The following is a 20,695-nucleotide window of genomic DNA, read 5'->3' as shown; positions in this document are numbered from 1 at the left end:
TGCTTTTCTTTAACACTAATAATATACACTGTGCAAGAATTCAGTCATTAACACATATGTTTACATTTTTGTTCCATAAAATTCAATAACAGACTTTGGAATAATCAGATTTTAGGGACTAAGAAGAAAATTGTTATTATTACCTCTTCCGATTAAATCATCACATTGTTTGTCAAAAGTTCGACACCTTCCCTGAAAACAGAAGGCTCCACCTGAATCACAATATTCTCCATCACGTACATAAGTGTCAAGCAAACAGTATGGATGGCTTCCATTGCAAAATTCAGTGAAATCGCATTCCTTATCAACTGATTTCCTGCAAATCGTATTAGCTGGTTTGAACTAGGAGGAAAGAGGAACATAAAACTTTAAATATCAATGATATTTAAGTTTTATTTCTCTGTAGGCTCTGTATGCTGGTCCATTTTTTCTCCCTAAGTTTCTAATAGCAATTAGAAAATTAAATCTTCTTGTTAACTACTTAAGCATCACACGAGATTCTTAAAATATCTCCTTTTAAAGCCTGTAATATTTTTTAAATGTTTATGATGAGGATTTATTGTTTTATAAATAACTGCTGATTTCTTCTTTAAGATTGATATGGAGAAACCAGAAACTGCCCAACTGAGCAGTTTGGGCTCAGTCAAAATGGATTACAAATAATTTTTATATTCCCCAGCTCCACTTTGTCTTTCTTTCCTTTAGGGATGTCTGCTTATCTTTGAGTTTCTAGCTTCTCTTATAAGCATTACCCATATTTTTATACACAAGAAATGTATCACATAAATGATGAAGATATTCTAAGAACACACATGAGAAAATTTATTTCATATTTATTTCAAATTTCGTGTTGCAAAAAATTTAAAAATAACTTCCATAATTACATATTTCTCATCTGCTTCTGGGCTTCCCTTTCTACAAATTTACTTTTGCTGAGAAGCATCTAATCATCATCTCTGAAAACTCTTCTTTCTTCAACACATGCGCCAGTCTTTTATGGCTACTGTCATTATCCTATGCAAAGTAAATAAAAATTTTCCTAGTTTTCAAAGGTCCTGAAGGCCCAGCTTATATAACATTTATCTTCTCAAAATTGTTTTTGCCAACTTTTTCTTAAGCTTTCAAGTATTTGCTATCTGTAGAAAGTCTCACACAAATTTTTTAGGTGATGCATGAGAAGACAAATACAATATCTACCGTGTCACTCAAGCTTAGAGACAACATTAAATTCAAAACTAATGATTCGAAGTGTTTATAGAGGAAATTTGCATATGTATAATGAGTAAATATCAACACTTGTTTCTTCAGAATTTGTTTCCTTTTACAAATTGGTATAAAAAGGCAATCGTACTTTTATTCTAACTCTTTTTTTTTTTTTTTTTTCCCCACAGAGTCTCGCTCTGTCCCCTCGGCTGGAGTGCAGTGGCGCAATCTTGGCTCACTGCAAGCTCCGCCTCCCAAGTTCACGACATTCTCCTGCCTCAGCCTCCCAAGTAGCTGGGACTGCAGGCGCCGGCCACCACGCCTGGCTTATTTTTGTTGTATTTTTTAGTAGAGACAGGGTTTCACCATGTTAGCCAGGATGGTCTCGATCTCCTGACCTCGTGATCCTCCCACCTCGGCCTCCCAAAGTACTGGGATTACAGGTGTAAGCCACCACGCCCAGCCTATTCTAACATTTTTAAACATATCTATGAACACCCACTTCCTCAAATACTCTTTGAATCAAGCTTTATCATCCTATTGGCTCCTCCATTGAGAGGCAGAGAAAACTCTTCTAAACATATTTTAACTTTGTAGATATATGAGAGTAGTGACTTTAGATTATTGAAAAAATATATTTTCACAGTCATGGAGGTAAAATTAAATAAATTGAATTGTGTTGCTCAAGAAGTGCACCTCATGGGCTCATCTTTTTTTGTTCTGGATCTCACCTTTATTATCATTAATTATTATTATTATTACTACTATTAATTATTTCAATTGTTTGGGAGAACAGGTGGGGTTTGGCTACATGGATAAGTTCTTCAGGTGTGATTTCTGAAATTTTGGTGCACCCATCACCCAAGCAGTGTACACTGCACCCAATGTGTAGTCTTTTATCCCTCACCCCACTCCCATACTTTCCCACAGATCTCCAGAGTCCATTATATTACTCTTAAGCCTTTGCATCCTTATAGCTTAGCTTCCACTTATTAACTACTTAAGCATCACACGGGATTCTTAAAATATCTCCTTTTAAAGCCTGCAATACTTTTTACATGTTTATGATGAGGATTTATCATTTGAGAATATACGATGAGAATATATGATGTTTGGTTTTCCATTCCTGAGTTACTTCACTTAGAATAACGGTCTCCAATTCCATCCAGGTTACTGCAGATGCCATTATTTCATTCCTTTTTATGGCTGAGTAGTATTCCATTGTATATGTGTGTGTATATATATACACATATGTATACACTATATATACATACCACAAATTCTTTACCCACTTGTTGGTTCTTTGTCCACTTGTTGGTTGATAGTCATTTAGACTGGTCCCATATTTTTGCAATTGTGAATTATGCTGCTATAAACATGCATAAGCAAGGGTCTTTTTCATATAATGACTTATTTTCTTCTGGGTAGATGCCCCTGAGTGGGATTGCTGGATCAAATGGTAGATCTACTTTTGGTTATTTAAGGAATATCCATAGTCCTTTTCACAGTGGTTGTACTAGTTTACATCCCACCAGCAGTGTAAAAGTTTTCCCTTTTCACTACATCCACATCAACATCTTTTTAAAAAAAAAATGTTTCAATTATGGCCATTCTTGTAGGAGTAAGGTGGTATCACATTGTGGTTTTGATTCGCAATTCCCTGATAATTAGTGATGTTGAGCATTTTTTCATATGTTTGTTGGTCATCTGTGTATCTTCTTTTGAGAATGGTCTATTCACATCCTTAGCCCACTTTCTGATAGGATTATTTGTTGCTGTTGTTGTTTTGCTTGCTGATTTGTTTGCATTCCTTGTAGATTCTGGATATTGGTCCTTTGTCTGACGCACAGTTCGTGAAGATTTTCTCCTACTCTGTGTGTTGTCTGTTTACTCTGCTGATCATTTCTTTTGCTGTGCAGAAGCTTTTTAATTAAATCCCATCTATTTATCTTTGTTTTTGTTGCATTTGATTTTTGGTCCTCAGTCATGAAGTCTTTGCCTTGGCCAATGTCTAGAAGAGCTTTTACCACGTTATCTTCTAGAATTTTATGGTTTCAGGTATTAGATTTAAGTCTTTAATTCATCTTGATTAATTTTTGTATAAGGTGAATGATGAGGATCCAGTTTCATTCTTCTACATGTGGCTTGCCAATTATCCCAGCACCACTTGTTGAATAGGGTGTCCTTTCCATACTTTATGTTTTTGTTTGCTGTGTTGAAGATCAGTTAGCTGTAAGTATTGGGTCTTTTTCTGGGTCCTCTATTTTGTTCTATTAATCTACTTGCCTGTTTTTATATCAGTATCATGCTGTTCTGGTAACTATAGCCTTGCAGTATAGTATGAAGTCTGGTAATGTGGTACCCGCAGATTTGTTCTTTTTGCTTAGTCTTGCTTTGGCTATGTGGGCTCTTTTTGTTTTCCCTATAAATTTTAGGATTGTTTTTCTAGTTTTGTGAAGAACAATGATGGTATTGTCATGAGAATTGCATTGAAATTATAGATTGCTTTTTGCAATATGGTCATTTTCATAATATTGATTCTACCCATCCGTGAGCATGGGATGTTTCCATTTATTTGTGTTATCTATGATTTCTTTCACCAGTGTTTTGTAGTTTTCCTTGTAGAGATCTTTCACCTCTTTGGTTACGTATATTCTTAAGGGTTTCTTTTTGCAGCTGTTGTAAAGGGGGTTGAGTTCTCGATTTGATTCTCAGCTTGGTCACTGTTGGTGGATAGAAGTGCTACTGGTCTGTGTACATTGATTTTGTATCCAGAAACTTATTGAATTCATTCATTGGATCCAAGAGCTTTTTAAATAAGTCTCTAGGGTTTTCTAGGTATATGATCCTATCATAGGTGAACAGCCACAGTTTGACTTCCTCATTATCAATTTGGATCCCCTTTATTTTTTTCTCTTGTCCGATTGCTCTGGCTAGGACTTTCAGTATGATGTTTAATAGAAGTGGTGAAAGTGAGCACCCTTATCTTGTTCCAGTTCTCAGGGGGGAATGCTTTCAACTTTTTCCCATTTAGGTATGTCCCTTCTATGCCAATTTTGCTGGTCTTAATCATAAAAGAATGCTGGATTTTGTCAAATGCTTTTATGCATCTATTGAGGATCATATGATTTTTGTTTTCACTTCTGTTTATGTAGTGTATCACATTTGTTGACTTCTGTATGTTAAATCATCCCTGCATCCCTTGTTTAAAACCCACTTGATCATGGTAGATTATCTTTTTAACATGCTGTTGAATTCATTTAGCTAGTATTGAGTTGAGGATTTTTGCTTCTATGTTCATCTGTGATATTGGTCTGTAGTTTTGGTCTGTAGTTTTCTTTCCATGTTAAGTCCTTTCCCGGTTTTGGTATTAGGGTAATACTGGCTTAATAGAATGATTTAGGGAGGAGTCCCTCTTGCTCTATCTTTTGGAATAGTTTCAGTAGGATTGGTACCAATTCTTTCAATATCTGAAAGAATTCAGTTGTGAATCCATATAGTCCTGAACTTTTTTTTGTTGGCATTTTTTTTTAATTACTGTTTCAATCTTGCTACTCATTATTGATCTGTTCAGAGCTTCTATTTCTTTCTGCTTTAATCTAGGAGGGTTGTATATTTCCAGGAATTTATCCATCTCCCCTAGGTTTTCTAGTTTGTGCACATAAAGGTGTTTATAGTAGCCTTGAATTATCTTTTGTATGTCTGTAATATCAGTTGTAATGTCTCCTATTTTGTTTCTAATTGAAGTTATTTGGATCTTCTGTCTTCTTTTCTTGGTTAATGTCACTAATGGTCTATCATATTTGTTTATCTTTTCAAAGAACCAATTTTTTGTTTCATTTATTTTTTGTATTTTTTTATTTCAATTTCATTTAGTTCTGCTCTGATCTTTGTTATTTCTCTTTTTCTGCTGGGGTTGAGTTTGGTTTGTCGTTTTTTGAGTTTTTTGAGGTGTGACCTTAGATTGCCTATTTGTGCTCTTTCAGACTTTTTGATGTCACCATTTAATGCCATGAACTTTCCTCTTAGCACTACTTTTGCTGTATCCCAGAGGTTTTGATAGATTGTGCCACTATTACCATTCAGTTCAAAGAATTTTTCAATTTCCATCTTGAGTTCATTGGTGACCCAATGATCATTCAGAAGCAGGTTATTCAACTTGATATATTTGCATGGGTTTGAGAGTTACTTTTGAAGTTGATTTCCAATTGTATTACACTGTGGTCTGAGAGAGTACTTGGCAATGATTTTGATTTTCTTATCTTTATTGAGACTTGTTTTGTGGTCTATCATATGGTCTATCTTGGAGTATGTTCCATGTGCTGATGAACAGAATGTACATTCTGCAGTCGTTGGGTAGAATGTTCTGTGAATATGCATTAAGTCCATTTGTTCTAGGGTATACTTTAAGTCCATTGTTTCTTTGTTGACTTTCTGTCTTGGAGCTTTCTAGTGCTCTCAATGGAGTATTGAAGTCCCCCACTATCATTGTGTTGCCATCAACCTAATTTCTGAGGTCTAGCAGTAATTGTGTGTGTATGTATAATATATATAATATATAAAATATGATATATATCAATATTAATAGACTTTAAAGGAGATATATACTATAATACAATAATCATAATGGACTTCAATATTCCACTTTCAACAACAAACAGATAATCCAGACAGAAAATTAATAAGAAAACATCAGACTCAAACTACACTTTAGACCAAATGGACCTAATATACACATAAAAAACATTCTATCAAACAGCAAGAGAATATATATTTTTCTCAAGAACACATGAAATATGCTCCAGGATAGATCATAGGTCAGGCAGCAAAACAAGTCTTAGAAAATTTTAAATGATTGAAATAGTATCAAGTATCTTTCTCACCACATTGATATAAAGCAAGAAGTCAATAACAGGACTTGGAATTTGGAAAATTTACAAGTATATGAAAATTAAGCAACATACTGCTAAGCAGTCAATGGAGCAAAGAAGAACTTAAAATGAAAATGTAAAAATATTTTGAAATATCTTGATACAAACAATAATAGTCACACAATATACTAAAACTTATCAGATGCAGCAAAAATCATTCCAGCAATAAATCTCTACATCAAAAAAGAAGAAAGATATCAAATAATCAACCTAAAGTTAATTACACCTCAAGGAACTAGAAAAAGCAAAATCCAAAGTTAATAGAAAAAAGGAAATAAAAATAAGAACAGAAATAAATGAAATAGAGGTTAGAAAAAAAGTAATGAAACTAAGAAATATTAATTGTCATAGACTTTGTGAAGTTACGTATTAACTTTTAGGTTCTTGTCTGATAGAATAGGGAATAATTCCTATCATTTAGAAAAGATAGCCAAGTAAGTTTTTTTTTTTTTTTTCCCTGTGGATATTAACCAGTTTTGAACATAGCAATATTATTCTAACATTCTTTTGTTTCCAAATCCTATTTATATAGTTTTGTTACGTACTCTTGAACAAGCCTATTATTCTTCCTCGTTTCCTCATTAATGAGTTGAATAAAACTCTGACATATTAATTGTATATTATGAGAGTAGCCCTTTTAATTTTTTGAAAATTATGCTTTTTTCAGGGTCAACCTATTATCTTCGCTTACTCATGTGTGTGCATGTGTGTATCCAGAAAGCTGTGGCAATCTCAAATAAGATGTATGATAAAAAAGAATAGCTTACTGAATTAGCATATTTCCAAAAAACAATGTTCAAATACATTGCACCCCAAATATATATCTGTTAAATAATTAAAACAAACACTGTTTTTAAGGTTAGGAAGTTGTGAGTCTATAATGTGACTTGACAAGATGGGTAATGGAATTTTTTATTTTTAGGAGGTTTATTACAGATTTATTTATAATTACCCAAATTGGGAAGTAAACAAAATGTCTTTCAATAGATAAATACATATATAAACTCTGGTACATTCATATAATTGAATATTATCCAGCTATAAAAAGCAATTAGCTATCAAGCCATGAACTATAGCTATAAAACATAGATGAACTATAAATATATGTTGATAATTGAAATAAGCCAACCTGAAAAGGCTACATGCGTACATTCTTACAACTATATGACATTATGAGAGACAAAAGTATAGACACAAATTTAAATCCAAAGATTCTGATTTCAGTTTTGTTCTATTATGCCACATTGTTTCTCACCATGTGATATTATTTTCAATAACACCTACATATTCTTATTTACTTCTTCTTTTTAGAGATGTCAACTGCTCCACTGACATACTGGATGACATTTCCATCATTCTACAATTCTCACTGTAAAACCTGCAAGGTCACCATTTTAATAAATATTTCCCACGGCCTACAAATATGCTCAAATCATTTTTTTCACTTATTATCAACTAACACAACTCAAGAGTCTACAATCACTAAATTCAGGAGAAACATGTTTCTTGGCCACTAAGTGGGAGTTTATCTTCATCAGGGTGACCTTTTCTGTTTTTAACTTTATTGAGGTTTAATTTATAACTTACATCCCATAAAATTCACCTATGTTAAGTGTACACTTTAGTGATATTTTAAGAAAATTTACATGGTTGTGCAACCAGCACCGCAACCCAAGTTTAGGACATTTCTATTAGCATAGGATAAGATCCCCAATATCCATTTATAGTTAATCCCCATGCCTGTGGCTGGCCCCAGGTAACTACTAATCTACTCACTGTCTCTATAAATTTGCATTTTGGGATCTTTTCTACAAATAACATGATAAAATAGGCGGGGTTTTGTATTTAGCTTCTCTTGCATAGTAGGGTTTTTGAGATTGTAATATGTATGAGTATTCTGTCAACGTTTATTGCTCTCTAGTATTCCATTATACAGATATATCATAGTTTTTGTCAATTTGTTTATAGATACTTGAGTTGTTTTCAGATTTTGGTCATTGAATAATGTTGCTATAGACATCCATATGCAAATTTTTGTAAATACATGTTTTCATTTATCTTGAGTAGACCTAGGAGTAGAATCCTTCATTCAATTGGTAAACTTATGTTAAGCTGCTTAAGAGACTGTCAAACTGGTTTCCCAAAGTAGTAACACCATTTTTTGGTCCTACTAGCAGTCTATGATTTCCTGTTTCTCTATGTTTTCACCAATATTTGTTATTGTCTGTCATTTGATTACAGTCATTCTAGTGGGTGTCGTTAGTATCTTGTTTGAATATACACATTGCTAATGACTAACAATGTCTTTACTATTTTTCATCTATTTATTATTCCATGTAATTATCATTTTGTATATATTTCTATATATTTTGTATACCATTGTATATAACTTTGTACATATTTGCCTATCTTCTTTGAACAGGTATTTAACCTGTTCAAATATTTCATACATTTGTAATTGGATTGTTTCCCTTCAATTATTGAGTTGTTAGGATGATTCATAGATTCTGTATACAAGTACTGTATCAGAAATACAGTTTGTAAATATTTTCTTCCCCTCTGTCGCTTGTCTTTTTATTGTCTTAACAGTGTTTTCTGAGGCACAAAGATTTTTAATTTTGAGGAAGTCCAATGTACCAACTATTTCTTTTATGAATTATACTTTTGGTATTGTATCTTGGAATTTCTGGCAAATCCAAGGTTATGAATATTTTTTCCTATGTTTTCTTCCAATAGATGTATAGTTTTAACTACTGCAGTTAGGTTGATTGTCTATTTTGAGTTAAATTTTGTGTATGGCATGATAAAAGGGTCCAAATTTACTTTTTTGTATGTGGACATTGAATTGTCCCAACAGCCTTTGCTGAAAAGACTATCATTCCTTTATCAAATTGTCTTGACACATTTGTCAAAACTCAATGGACTATAAATATAAGAGTTTATTTCTGGACTCTCAATTCCATCCCATTTATCCATGTATTTATTGTTATGCTAGTACAATGTTGAGCTAGATTACTTTAGCTTTGTAGTAATTTTTGAAATATGAAATGGTGACTCCATCAATTTGTTCTTCAGGATTGTTTTAGCACTTCTGGGTCCCTTGCATTTCCAGAATTTTTAGGATTATGTCATCAATTTCTGTAAAGAAGCCTACTGGAATTTTGCCAAAGATTGTCTTAAATCCATAGATCAATTTAGAGATGTACAGAAAAGAGTTAACATAGCAGACTTAAGACTGCTATACTTAGAAAGGTATATTCGCAAGGCTGGCCTTTGACTGACACCTGAGTTAGAGTTCCCACCATTGCCTAATTAATAAGTCACTGTGCCTGAACTGTTTAGACCTTGTTATTTATAATGAACAACCAATTTCCATCTAAGAGTCTGGAATTTTGGTAGATGCCAGGCAAAAGATGCCTGTGTGACCAGCCTCCAATAAAAAGCTGAGGGTCTGGGTTCCCAGCAGTCAATATTTCATACATATTGTCATAATTCATTGCTGGAGGAATTAAGTCCATCATTGGGTGACTCTACTAGGAAATGACTCTTGGAAGGCCGTGACTACTTTCCTTCATACTTGACCCATGAGCCTTTCCTTTGCTAATTTTGCTTTGTATCCTTTTCCTGTAATAAATTATAGTGATGAGTACATTCTATGTTCAATCACGTGAGTCTTCCTACTGATTTACTGAACCAAGGGGTAATACTGCAGACCCCTGACAGAAGGGAGAATTGCTGTCTTAACAATACCATCTTTCAACTCATTCACATGGAATATCTCAGCATTTAGTTAGGTTTTTGTGTTTTCTTCAGAACTTTTTGTTGTTTGAATGTATATTTTGTATTGTTAATATATGCCTAAGTATTAATTTTTATGCTATTGTGAATGACATTCTATTCTTAATTTTATTTTTGTATTTTCCATTGCTAGTATACAGAAGTGCAATTCATTTTTGCATGGCAATTGCATATCCTGTGACTTTGCTGAATTCATTTTTTATTCAAACAGGTATTTTGGTAAATTTCCTAAGATTTTACATACACAGGGTCATGTAATCTGCAAATAAAGACAGTTATACTTTTTGTCTTCCAAGTTAGATGCATTTTAATTTTTATTCCTACCTGATTTTACTCTCTTGGACCTCCAATACAATGTTTAGTAGAAGTACTGAGAGCTTGCATCCTCACTTTCATTCTAATTTTAGGGTGGAGAGCATTGAGAATTTCATGGTTAGTATGATGTTAGCTGTAGGTTTTTCATAAATACTTTGCATCAGGTAGGGGAAGTTCCCTTCTATTTACAATTTGTTAATAATCTACAATGGGTGTTATTTTGTTATATCCTTTTTCTGCATCACTTGAGATGATCTTGTATTTTCTTGTCCTTTATTATATTAGTATGGTGTGTTAAATTAACTATACCACTTTTGCATTACTGAGATAATCCTTTTTGGTCATGGTGGATACTTCCTTTTATGTTTCTTTATTCTGTCTGCCATTTTTAAAGGACTTTTTGCATCCATATTCATGAGGGATATTGATCTATAGTTTTCTTGTAATGTCCTTGTCTAGCGTTAGTATCAAGGTAATACTGCTCTCATAAAATAAATTTTGAAGTGTTCCTCCCTCTTCTATTTTATGCCAAAGATTGTGGAGGATTTTTGTATTATCCCTTCTTTAAATATTTGTTAGAATTCACCAGTCAGGCTATCTGGATTTAGGCAGTGAATTATCAGACTGGCCAGAGCTTTACCAAATATATCCTATGTAATTGCTCTATCAGGAGATTTGTCTCTGGAAAGAGCACATGAAACATTTCTTCTCAAAACAATCTGGCATTAGAATTGAGCATCAAACCATGATGGAGCCCATTTCAATAATCGTATAAACTCTATCTGGTAAACCATCTACCACTACACTGTAGCAAATCTGTTGGTAAATTCAGGAGCTGGTATTTGTATGCAAACGAAATCATTTTTATCACCTTTAAAACAGGAACCAATTTAAAAATTGTTTGATTAGTCAACCACATTTTTTTAGCTTAAGATCTCCGTTTTTTTTCTTTCCAATATTTTTTTAGGTTCAAGGGACACATATGCAGGTTTGTTACATGGGTAAATTATGTGTCACAGGGATTTGCTGCACAGATAATTTTGTTACCCAGGTAAGCTTATCTGCTTACCTGATAAGCAGTTTTTCGATCCTCATTCTCCTCACACCCTCCACTCTCATCTAAGCCCTGGTGTCTGCTGTTTCCTTCTTTGTGTCCATGTGTACTCCCATTTATAAGTGAGAACGTGCAGTCAACAACATTTTAGAATGTGGCTCTGAATCATCTTACCTAATTATGATTTGAGTTGACAATCTTGACAGAATCCACACTTTGAAAATAACTGTTAGCTACATACTTTTGTTTCTCCATCAGTAACACTGAGAAAAAAAAATCATGGCTGAATAATTCTGAAGAGTCACATTGACGAGGACCAGTACACTATTTCTCTATTAGTCATTAAATTAGAGCGAAACAGGTCACTTTTCTTCCTTTATGCATACATCTTCCTTTCAGGTTGATGTAATCCCATTTGTATATTTTTGCTTTTGTTGTCTATGTTTTTGAAGTCATGTCCAAAATAAGGATCTCTCTACCACTTCACTTATTCCCTGAAGCCCCTATGCCAATTATTTTCTTTGTCATTAAGGTTTTAGCTCTAATGTCACCCTGCAGAAAGACATTTCCTGTTTACTCTGGCTAAAATACCCTCTTCTCTCACTTTTTATTCTATTGTCCTATTTTGTTTTATTTTTAAATCACTTATCCCTGCCTGAAACTATCTTGTTTAGTGTTTGTTTGCATATATGTTTATTCTCTTTACTATTTCCCACTAGATAGTATGGAGTAAATTATTTCCTGAATTAGTGAATGAACAAATAACTTTAAGCTATAAATGAACCTGTCTGCTTCTAATGCCAGCCTTTTATCTCATCCTATTTTGGCAAGGTTTGATCTGCACATTGTTGCTCTATGTAATTTTAGGAATAATGTGAGAAAGCTAAACAGAACGCTGGGAGCCACTGATTTTTTATATTGATTTTAAAAATTTACTATCTGTGTGTTCAGTGCTATCTATTTTTTTCTATTTTTATCTCTGCTATAATCCTTACATTTGGCTCTAATTTCTTACATTTATCTTCCATGTCAATAACTAGTTTGAGCCATAGAATTCTGATATTCTCTAAGTTTGGCATTTATCTTAAGTTTAAATTGTGAATGTAGTTTATCTGTAATGATTCTTCATTTTATTCACCTTCAGTTTTGTTTTGTTCTATTCTTACAACATTCTCTTAGTTCAAAGATGCCAAGCCTTGCAATTTTTTTTTTTGAGAATAGTATTTTTTTCTGAAACTGCTTATAGATCCTATACTGATTTAATTTTAAAAGCATACACTCCCTCCAGTCTTATGGATGTCTGCCATTTACCCTGTTCCAGAGTTTGTTTCATTTTCCCAGAGTATTTCAGTGAACTCTGCTGGGTGTGGAAAATTATTTGGGGATTTTTTAATTGACAGATAAAATTACATGTATTTATCATATACAACACAATATTTAAAAGTGAACCATATATATAGCTTTTTTGTAGTGAGAACATTACTATGCATTCTCTGCATTTGTCAAAAATACAACATAATTATAGTAACTATGCTATACAATAGTTATCTTGAATTTATTCCCCCTCTCTAACTTAATTACACATCCTTCAACCAACATCTCCTCATTCCTTCCTCCCTACAACAAACATTCTAATCTCTAATTCTATGAGATCAACTTTGTAAGATTCCACATATGAGTAAGGTTATACATTATTTGTCTTTCTGTGCCTGGCTCATTTATCTTAAGATAGTATCCTCCTGGTTTAACTATACTGCCACAAATTACAGAATTTCCTACTTTTTATGGCTAAGTAGTATTCCACTGTGTATGTATACCACACTGTCTTTATCTAGTCATCTGTTGATGGACGCAGAGATTGATTCCATAATTTGGCTATTGTGAATAGTGCTGGAATAAGCACAGGAGTGTTAATGTCTCTTCAACAAACAGATTTTATTTCCTTTGGATACAAACCCAGTAGAGGAATCACTGGGTCTCATGGTAATTCTATTTTTAATATTTTGAGGAACTCCCCTATTGTCTTCCATAATGGCTGTATTAATTTACAAGCCTATAAACAGTGTGTAGGGGTGCTCCTTACTCCATATCCTTGCCAAGACTTGTTATCTGTTGTCTTTTGATCATACCCATTCCAACAGAAGTGAGGTGATAGCTCATTGTGGTTTTGATTGACAAGATACTCAAGATAGTAATATTGAGCACTTTTTTAATATACCTGTTGGCCATCTATATGACTCCTTTTGAGAAATGCCTATTCAGATCTTTTCCACATTTTTTAATTAGGTTGTTTTCTTGCTATTGAGTTGTTTGAATTCCTTATGTATTTTGGATATTAACCCTTATCAGATGTATAGTTTTCAAATATTTTCTCCCATTCTGTAGATTCTCTCTTCACTGTTTTGATTGTTTCCTTTGCTGTGCAGAGGCTTTTCAGCTTGATGTAATCCCATTTGTATATTTTTGCTTTCGTTGTCTATGTTTTTGAAGTCATGTCCAAAATAATAACTGACCAGAACAATGTCATGAAGCTTTTTCCCTATTTTCTTCAAGTAGTTTTACAACTTTGAGTCTTATATTTAAGTCTTTAATCCATTTCAGTTTTATTTTTGCACATAGAGACAGACAAGGATCTAACTTCATAATTCTGTATGTGGACATCCAGTTTTTCCAGCACCATTTATTGAAGAAACTACCCTTTCTTCAGTTACGTATTCTTGGCACCTTTGTAGAAAATCAGTTGACTGTAAATGAGTGGAATTATTTCTGGGCTCTGTATTTTGTTCCATTGGTCTAAGTATCTGGTTTTATGCCAGTACCGTGCTCTTTTGGTTACTATAGCTGTGTAGTATATTTCAAAGTCAGGTAGTGTGATGCCTACGGCTTTGTTCTTTTTGTACAAGATTGCTTTGGCTATTGGGGGTCTTTGCTGATTTCATTTGAACTTTAGGAAATATTTTTATATTTCTGTCAAGAGTGTCATTGGTATTTTGACAAGAATTGCAATTAACCTGTAGGTTGCTTTGGGTATTATAGATATTTTAACAATATTAATTTTTCCAATCCATGAACAGGGGATAGCTTTCCATTTATTTGTGTCTTCAATTTCTATCATCAATATTTTATAGTTTTCAGGGTAGGCATCATTTAACTCCCTGGTTAAATTTATTCTTATTTTATTTTTATCTATCATAATGGGACTGTTCTCTTGATTTCTTTTTGAAATAATTCACTATTAATGTATAGGAACACCACTGACTTTAGTATGTAAATTTTGTATCCTACAACTTTACTGAATTTATTTACTAAACCTAACAGTTTTTGTTTTTTTTGGGGGGGTGGAGTTTTCTATATATAGATGTACCTCAGAGGTATTGTGGATTCAGTTTCAGAGAACCTCAGTAAAACAAATACAGTAATAAAGCAAGCCACGTAAGTTTTGGGGTTTCTCAGTGCATATAAGTTGTGTTCAAACTATATTGTAGTCTATTACATGTGTACTAGGGTTATGCCCTAAAAATATGTACACTTTAATTAAAAAATATTTTATTGATAAAAAGTGATAACAATCATCTAAGCCTTCAGTTTACTGATAATCTTTTTGCTGTTGGAGGATCTTGCCTCAATGTTGACGGCTGCTGACTAATCAGGGTGGTGGCTGTTAACAATTGAAGTGGCTGTGGCAATATCTTAAAATAGGCCAACAATGAAATTGGCCACATCAATTGACTCTTTCTTTCCTGAAAGATTTCTCTGTAGCATGCAATGCTGTTTGACAGCATTTAACTCACAGTAAAACTTCTATCAACACTGATGTCAATCCCTTCAAATGTTGTCACTGCTTTATCAACTTTGTTTATGTAATATTCCAAATCCTATATTGTCATTTTAACAATGTTCACAGTACCTTCACCAGGAATATATTCCAGCTCAAGAAATCACTTTCTTTGCTCATCCATAAGAAGCAACTCCTCATCAATTCAAGTTTTATTAGGAGATTGCAGCAATTCAGTCACATCTTCAGACTCTATTTCTAATTCTAGTTCTCTCACTGTTTGTATCACATCTGCAGCTACTTCCTCCACTGAAATCTTGAACCCCTCAAAGTCATCCATGAAAGTTTGAATCAACTTCTCCCAAACTCCTGTTAATGTTGATATTTTGATCTCCATCTATGAATTGCAAATGTTCTTAATGGTATTTTAAATGGTGTATCCTTTCTGAAGGTTTTTAGATAATTTTGCCCAGATCCATCGGAAGACACTATCTATGGCAGCTAGAGTCTTACATAATAAGGCTTGAAAGTCAAAATGACTCCTTGGTCATTTGTCTGACCATGGGCTACAGAATGGATATTGCGCTAAGCAGGTAGAAAACATTAATCTGCTTATATATCTCCATCAGAGCTCTTGGGTGACTAGTTGCATTGTCAATGAGCAGTAATGTTTTCAAAGGAATCTTTTTTTCCTGGGTATTGGGTCTCAATAATGAGCTGAACATATTCATTAAGCCATGCTGTAAACAGATGTGCTGTCATCCAGGCTTTGTTCCAATATAGAGCACAGGCAGAGTAGATTTAGCACAATTCTTAAAGGTCATGGGATTTTTGGAATGATAAATGATCATTGGCTTTAACTTAAAGTCACCAGTTGTATTAGCCCATAACAAGAGAGTCAGCCTAAAGCTTCGAAGCCAGGCATTAAATTCTCTCTCGCTATGAAAGTCCTAGAAAGCGTTGGTATTAGGCCATTCTTCCACTGCCATAAAGTAGCATCTGAGATTGAGTAATTTATAATAAAAGACATTTAATTGATTCATGGTTCTGCAGGGTGTACAGGAAACATAGTGGCATCTTCTTCTGAGGAGGCCTCAGGAAGCTTCCAATCATGGCAGAAGGCAAAGGAGGGTAGGCACATCACATGCGGAGAACAAGAGCCAAAGCAAGAGGGAGTTGGTAGGGGGAGAGAGGAGACATGCCACACACTTTTAACCAATCAGATCTCATGAGAACTTAATCACTATTGTGAAGATAGCATCAATCCATGAGGGATCCACCCCCATAATCCAAACACCTCCCACCTCCAGCAGTGGGGATTACAATTTAACATGAGATTTGGATAGGGACAAATAGCCAAACTATATTAATATCTTTTTTCAATAGGAGGCTGTTTCATCTACACTGAAAATCCATTGTTTAGTGTAGATACCATCATCAATGATCTTGGCTAGATCTTTTGGATAACTTGCTGCAGTTTCTATATCAGCGCTTGCTGCTTCACCTTGCACTCACGCTATGGAAAAAGCTTCTTTCCTTAAAACTTATGAACCAACATCTTCTAGCTTAAAATTTTCTCCTGCAGCTTACTCACTTCTCTCAGCCCTCATAAAATTAAAGCAAGTGAGGGCCTTGCTCCAGATTAGGCTTTGGCTTGAGGGAATGTTGTGACTGGTTGGATCTTCTATCCAAACCACTAAAACTTTTTCCGTATCAGCAATAAGCCTGTTTTGCTTTCTTACCATTTGTGTGTTCACTGGGCTAGCACTTTTACTTTCCTTCAAGAACTTTCCTTTGTATTTATAACTTGGCTAACTGTTTAGCACAAAACCCTGGCTTTCAACCTATTTCAGCTTTTGACATGCCTGTCGCAGGAAGCTTAATCATTTCCAGCTCTTGACTTTAAATGAAAAACATGAAACTTTCTTTCTGGTGAACGCTTAGAGGCAATGTACGGTTATTAATTGGTCTACTGTCAATATTGTTTTGTTTCGAGGAACAGAAAAGCCTGTGGAGAGAGAGACAGGGGAATGGCTAGATAGGGATCAATTAGAACATATACATTTATTGATTATTTGGATTGAAACTAATTGGAGACCTTTGACTTTTCCTGTACCTGTATTATATCTTTTTCTAGGTTTGGAGAGTTTTCTGCTATTATTTCTGTAAATAAGCTATCTCTCTCTCTCTCTCTCTCTCTCTCTCTCTCTCTCTCTCTCTCTTTTGAGACGGAGTCTCGGTCTGTCCTGGAGTGCAGTGGCGCAATCTCGGTTCACTGCAAGCTTCGCCTCCCGGGTTCACGCCATTCTCCTGCCTCAGCCTCCCAAGTAGCTGGGACTACAGGCGCCCGCCACCACACCTGGCTAATTTTTTAGTATAGACGGGGTTTCACCGTGTTAGCCAGGATGGTCTCGATCTCCTGATCTCGTGATCCTCCAGCCTCCGCCTCCCAAAGTGCTGGGATTACAGGTGTGACCCACCGTGCCTGGCCGCTATCTCTTTATCTTTTTTATTCTTTCTTGAACACCAGCTGCTCATATATTACCTTTTCTAATGGTGCCCCATAAATCCTGTGAGTTTTCTTCATTCTTTGTCATCCTTTTTCTGTTTTCTCCTCTAACTGAATATTTTCAAAATAGTTGTGTCCTATTTCACAGATTCTTTCTTTGGCTTTATCAGTTCTGCTGTTTGCACTCTTTACTGCATTTTTAAACATCATTCATTGTATTTTCAGCTCCAGGATTCCTGTTTGATTTTCGGTCTCTTGGCTGCTAAAGTTACTGAAACATTGGACTAGAATTCAACCCTCCCAGCTGCTGAAGTCAGCTTGTCACTGTGGGCTTTTTGGAGCCCAGCACTGTTGTAGTAGGTGGGTGGTGATGCAGGCCGAAACTTGAGGCCATCTTGCAGGGGCTACCGATTACTGTTTGGTGCCGCGGCAGGTCTGAAAGCTCTGATCATAAGTACTAGCCAAGATTCAAGGGCCCTGGGCGTGTCTGCCTAGCGCCAGGTTTTACTGCGGTTGACCTGGTATTGATTAAAAGGTACAGTTCTAGTCTCACTTCCCTCTTTTTCTGGCAAGCAGACGGTATCTTTTTTCTGTGCTGTGCTATGCTGTGCTGTGCTGTGCGGTTCAGAGAGGGGCGATGCAGGTAATGTAAAACTGTCCTTCCTACCCTCTTTAATGCATCTTTTTTTTATCATGCTATAACCAGGCACTATGACCTCTCACTAATACAGGAATTATTAAGAAATAATTTTTAGGCAGCTAGAAAGGGTAAAAGCTCTTGGTGGAATTTCCCTTTAATAAAAAGCAGCCCCAAACCATTTCTTCTCTTAACAGAAAGCGGCCTGGTAAGTAAGGCATAGATATGCAAACTAGAAGCTTTTATATGTAAATGCAGGCAGCTGTACCTGGAAGCCAGGTACATTCAATATGGTGTCCCCTGCCCTCTTTTCCTTGTCACCATGTTTAAAGGTGTCATGACAGCCTCCAAGTAAAACCACGTGCACAGGTATCATGGCCGCCGCCAGGTGGAGGCTACATTTGCATAATAAAAGACTAGCGTGGGAGGGCCAGTCTATTCCAGGGCTGTGTAAACCGCACGCCTGGTCAAACCAATTCCCTGAGCCCTATGTAAATTAATTTCTGCCTCCTCAAGTCTCTGTACAAAATCCATTGCGTTCCGCAGCGAACAGGAGACCCTCTTTTTGGCAACCCACTTTCTCATTATGAGGAAGCTTTTTCTCTCTTCTTGTCTATTAAACTTTCTACTCCCAAACCCACTCCTCCTGTGTGTCCGTGTCCTGAATTCTTTCTGGACCGTGACAAAGAACCAGGGTATATAATCCAGACAATGGAGCCGTTTCATCACCTGGCTTCCTTAGCTCTTATGCAGGTATTTTCATACGTGAACAGTTGTTCAAATTGATGTTTTTGTGGGGGAACAATCACTGGAGAGTCTTATTCCACCAACTTGCTCTACCTCTCGTCCACCAGGAATTCATTAAATGGTGTCAGTAAGAGAGACAAAATGGTTGTAACAACAACTGATACGTTGAGTTGGAACATCAAGCTGGGAAAGAAGAAGCATTAGGCATTGTGTACATGAGAGTACAGGAAGTGATAGATCACTGAATGGATTTAAGTATGATAGTGGGTCTTAGGTTGCTTGGATATAATATGGTGGCAAGGGCTGAATATATTACTGATACGTTTACCATCTCCTTGAAACAAGTATTTCAAGACATTTGATGCTGAGCCATTGTCAGATACAAACTGCCGCTTACCTTGCAATCTTTTGAACAGCAGTCTCCGGAACCACATTGCGCATTACCTTTCAGTCTACATGTTAAAGCATCACAACATAACTTATGTGTACAATTCTGTAAAAAAAAAAATGCTAAGTGTTAGTTAATCACATATAGTTAGGTACCACCAAATGAAACTGTGACATACAACTTTACAAAGTATAAAGCTTTTCTAAAATTCACTGATTTTTCATAATCCCATTCTTTATGTGAGATTTATAGAAATCAATATCTCATTCAGTAATGTGTAAAATAAATGTATTGTCTTGAGGAAGGAGAAAGGGAGGGGGTTGAAAAACCACCTATTGAGTACTATGCTCACCACCTGTGTGCAATATGCCCATGTAACAAACCTGCAAATGTACCCCCTGTAGCTGAATTAAAAGTTGAAATTTTAAAAAAGAAATGTACCATGTCACTATATTTCATATAATTTCAATGATATTCCTATGGGGCCAAAACCTAGAGAAAACAGTTATTAGATATCTTATTAACTAACATTGTCTTTAAACATTTCCTTATATTATTCATTTTATAACAAATCGTATCAGCCAGATTTATTCACCTGTAGAAACCAAAATTAAATAACCTCAAAAATTGTTCATAAAATCACAAATATTTACTGTTTTCTCAATGCTTCCACTTAACTTCTCTGGAAGAAATGAAAAACTAGAGATTCTAGACCCACAATGTTAAATATGACAACTACTAGCCATGTGTAGCTATTTAAATTTAAATTAACTAACATTAAATAAAGTTAATAATTTACGTACTCAGTCACATGAGCCACATTTTGAGTGCTCAACACACTAACATATGATTAGTGGAAAGTGTATTGTATGGCACAAAAGAACATTTCCATAATTATGAAAAGTTCCATTGAAGAACACTGCTCTAGAAAGTGGATGTTTAATTTTACAGTAAGTTTTGTATTTATTTATTGGATCTAGCATAAATTTTGTCCTTATTTATTTTACTGTGGTGAATAAGGTTGATTTATATTCAAATACAAAATCAATTTTACATTATTAAGCCCAAATTTGTCTTGCTAACATTTGTTTAGAATTTCTCTATCTAAGTTCACTGGTGACTTTGGTCTCTAATTTTCTTTTCCTCTAATAAGCTTCTCAAAGGTTTTTTCTGTGTCAAGTTTACACTGGTTTATAAAATGAATGGAGCTTTGTTTATTAAAAAAAAAAAAAAAAAAGAAGAAGAAGAAGAAAATTGGATTATTACCTCCTTCAATATTAGAATTTATCAGAGAAATCTACTGGGCTGGTGGTAGTTGTCAGAAGTTTTTAAAATAGA

General features: G+C 34.8%; 1 protein-coding gene across 1 annotated transcript in view; it reads right to left on the bottom strand.

The window, feature by feature from the left end:
• The window catches only part of LOC103215662 (disintegrin and metalloproteinase domain-containing protein 5), a 149,035-nt gene that overhangs the window by 63,568 nt on the left and 64,772 nt on the right, over positions 1-20,695 (bottom strand). Inside the window, exons 13-14 of the mRNA XM_073018616.1 lie at positions 19,367-19,462; positions 144-342 (exon numbers count right to left, since the gene is read on the bottom strand). Coding sequence (XP_072874717.1) covers positions 144-342; positions 19,367-19,462 — 295 coding nt within the window. The remainder of the gene's footprint in view (positions 1-143; positions 343-19,366; positions 19,463-20,695) is intronic.

Source organism: Chlorocebus sabaeus, chromosome 8, assembly GCF_047675955.1.
Source record: "Chlorocebus sabaeus isolate Y175 chromosome 8, mChlSab1.0.hap1, whole genome shotgun sequence".
Classification (NCBI taxonomy): domain Eukaryota; kingdom Metazoa; phylum Chordata; class Mammalia; order Primates; family Cercopithecidae; genus Chlorocebus; species Chlorocebus sabaeus.
This window is presented reverse-complemented; position numbering and strand designations above follow the sequence as displayed.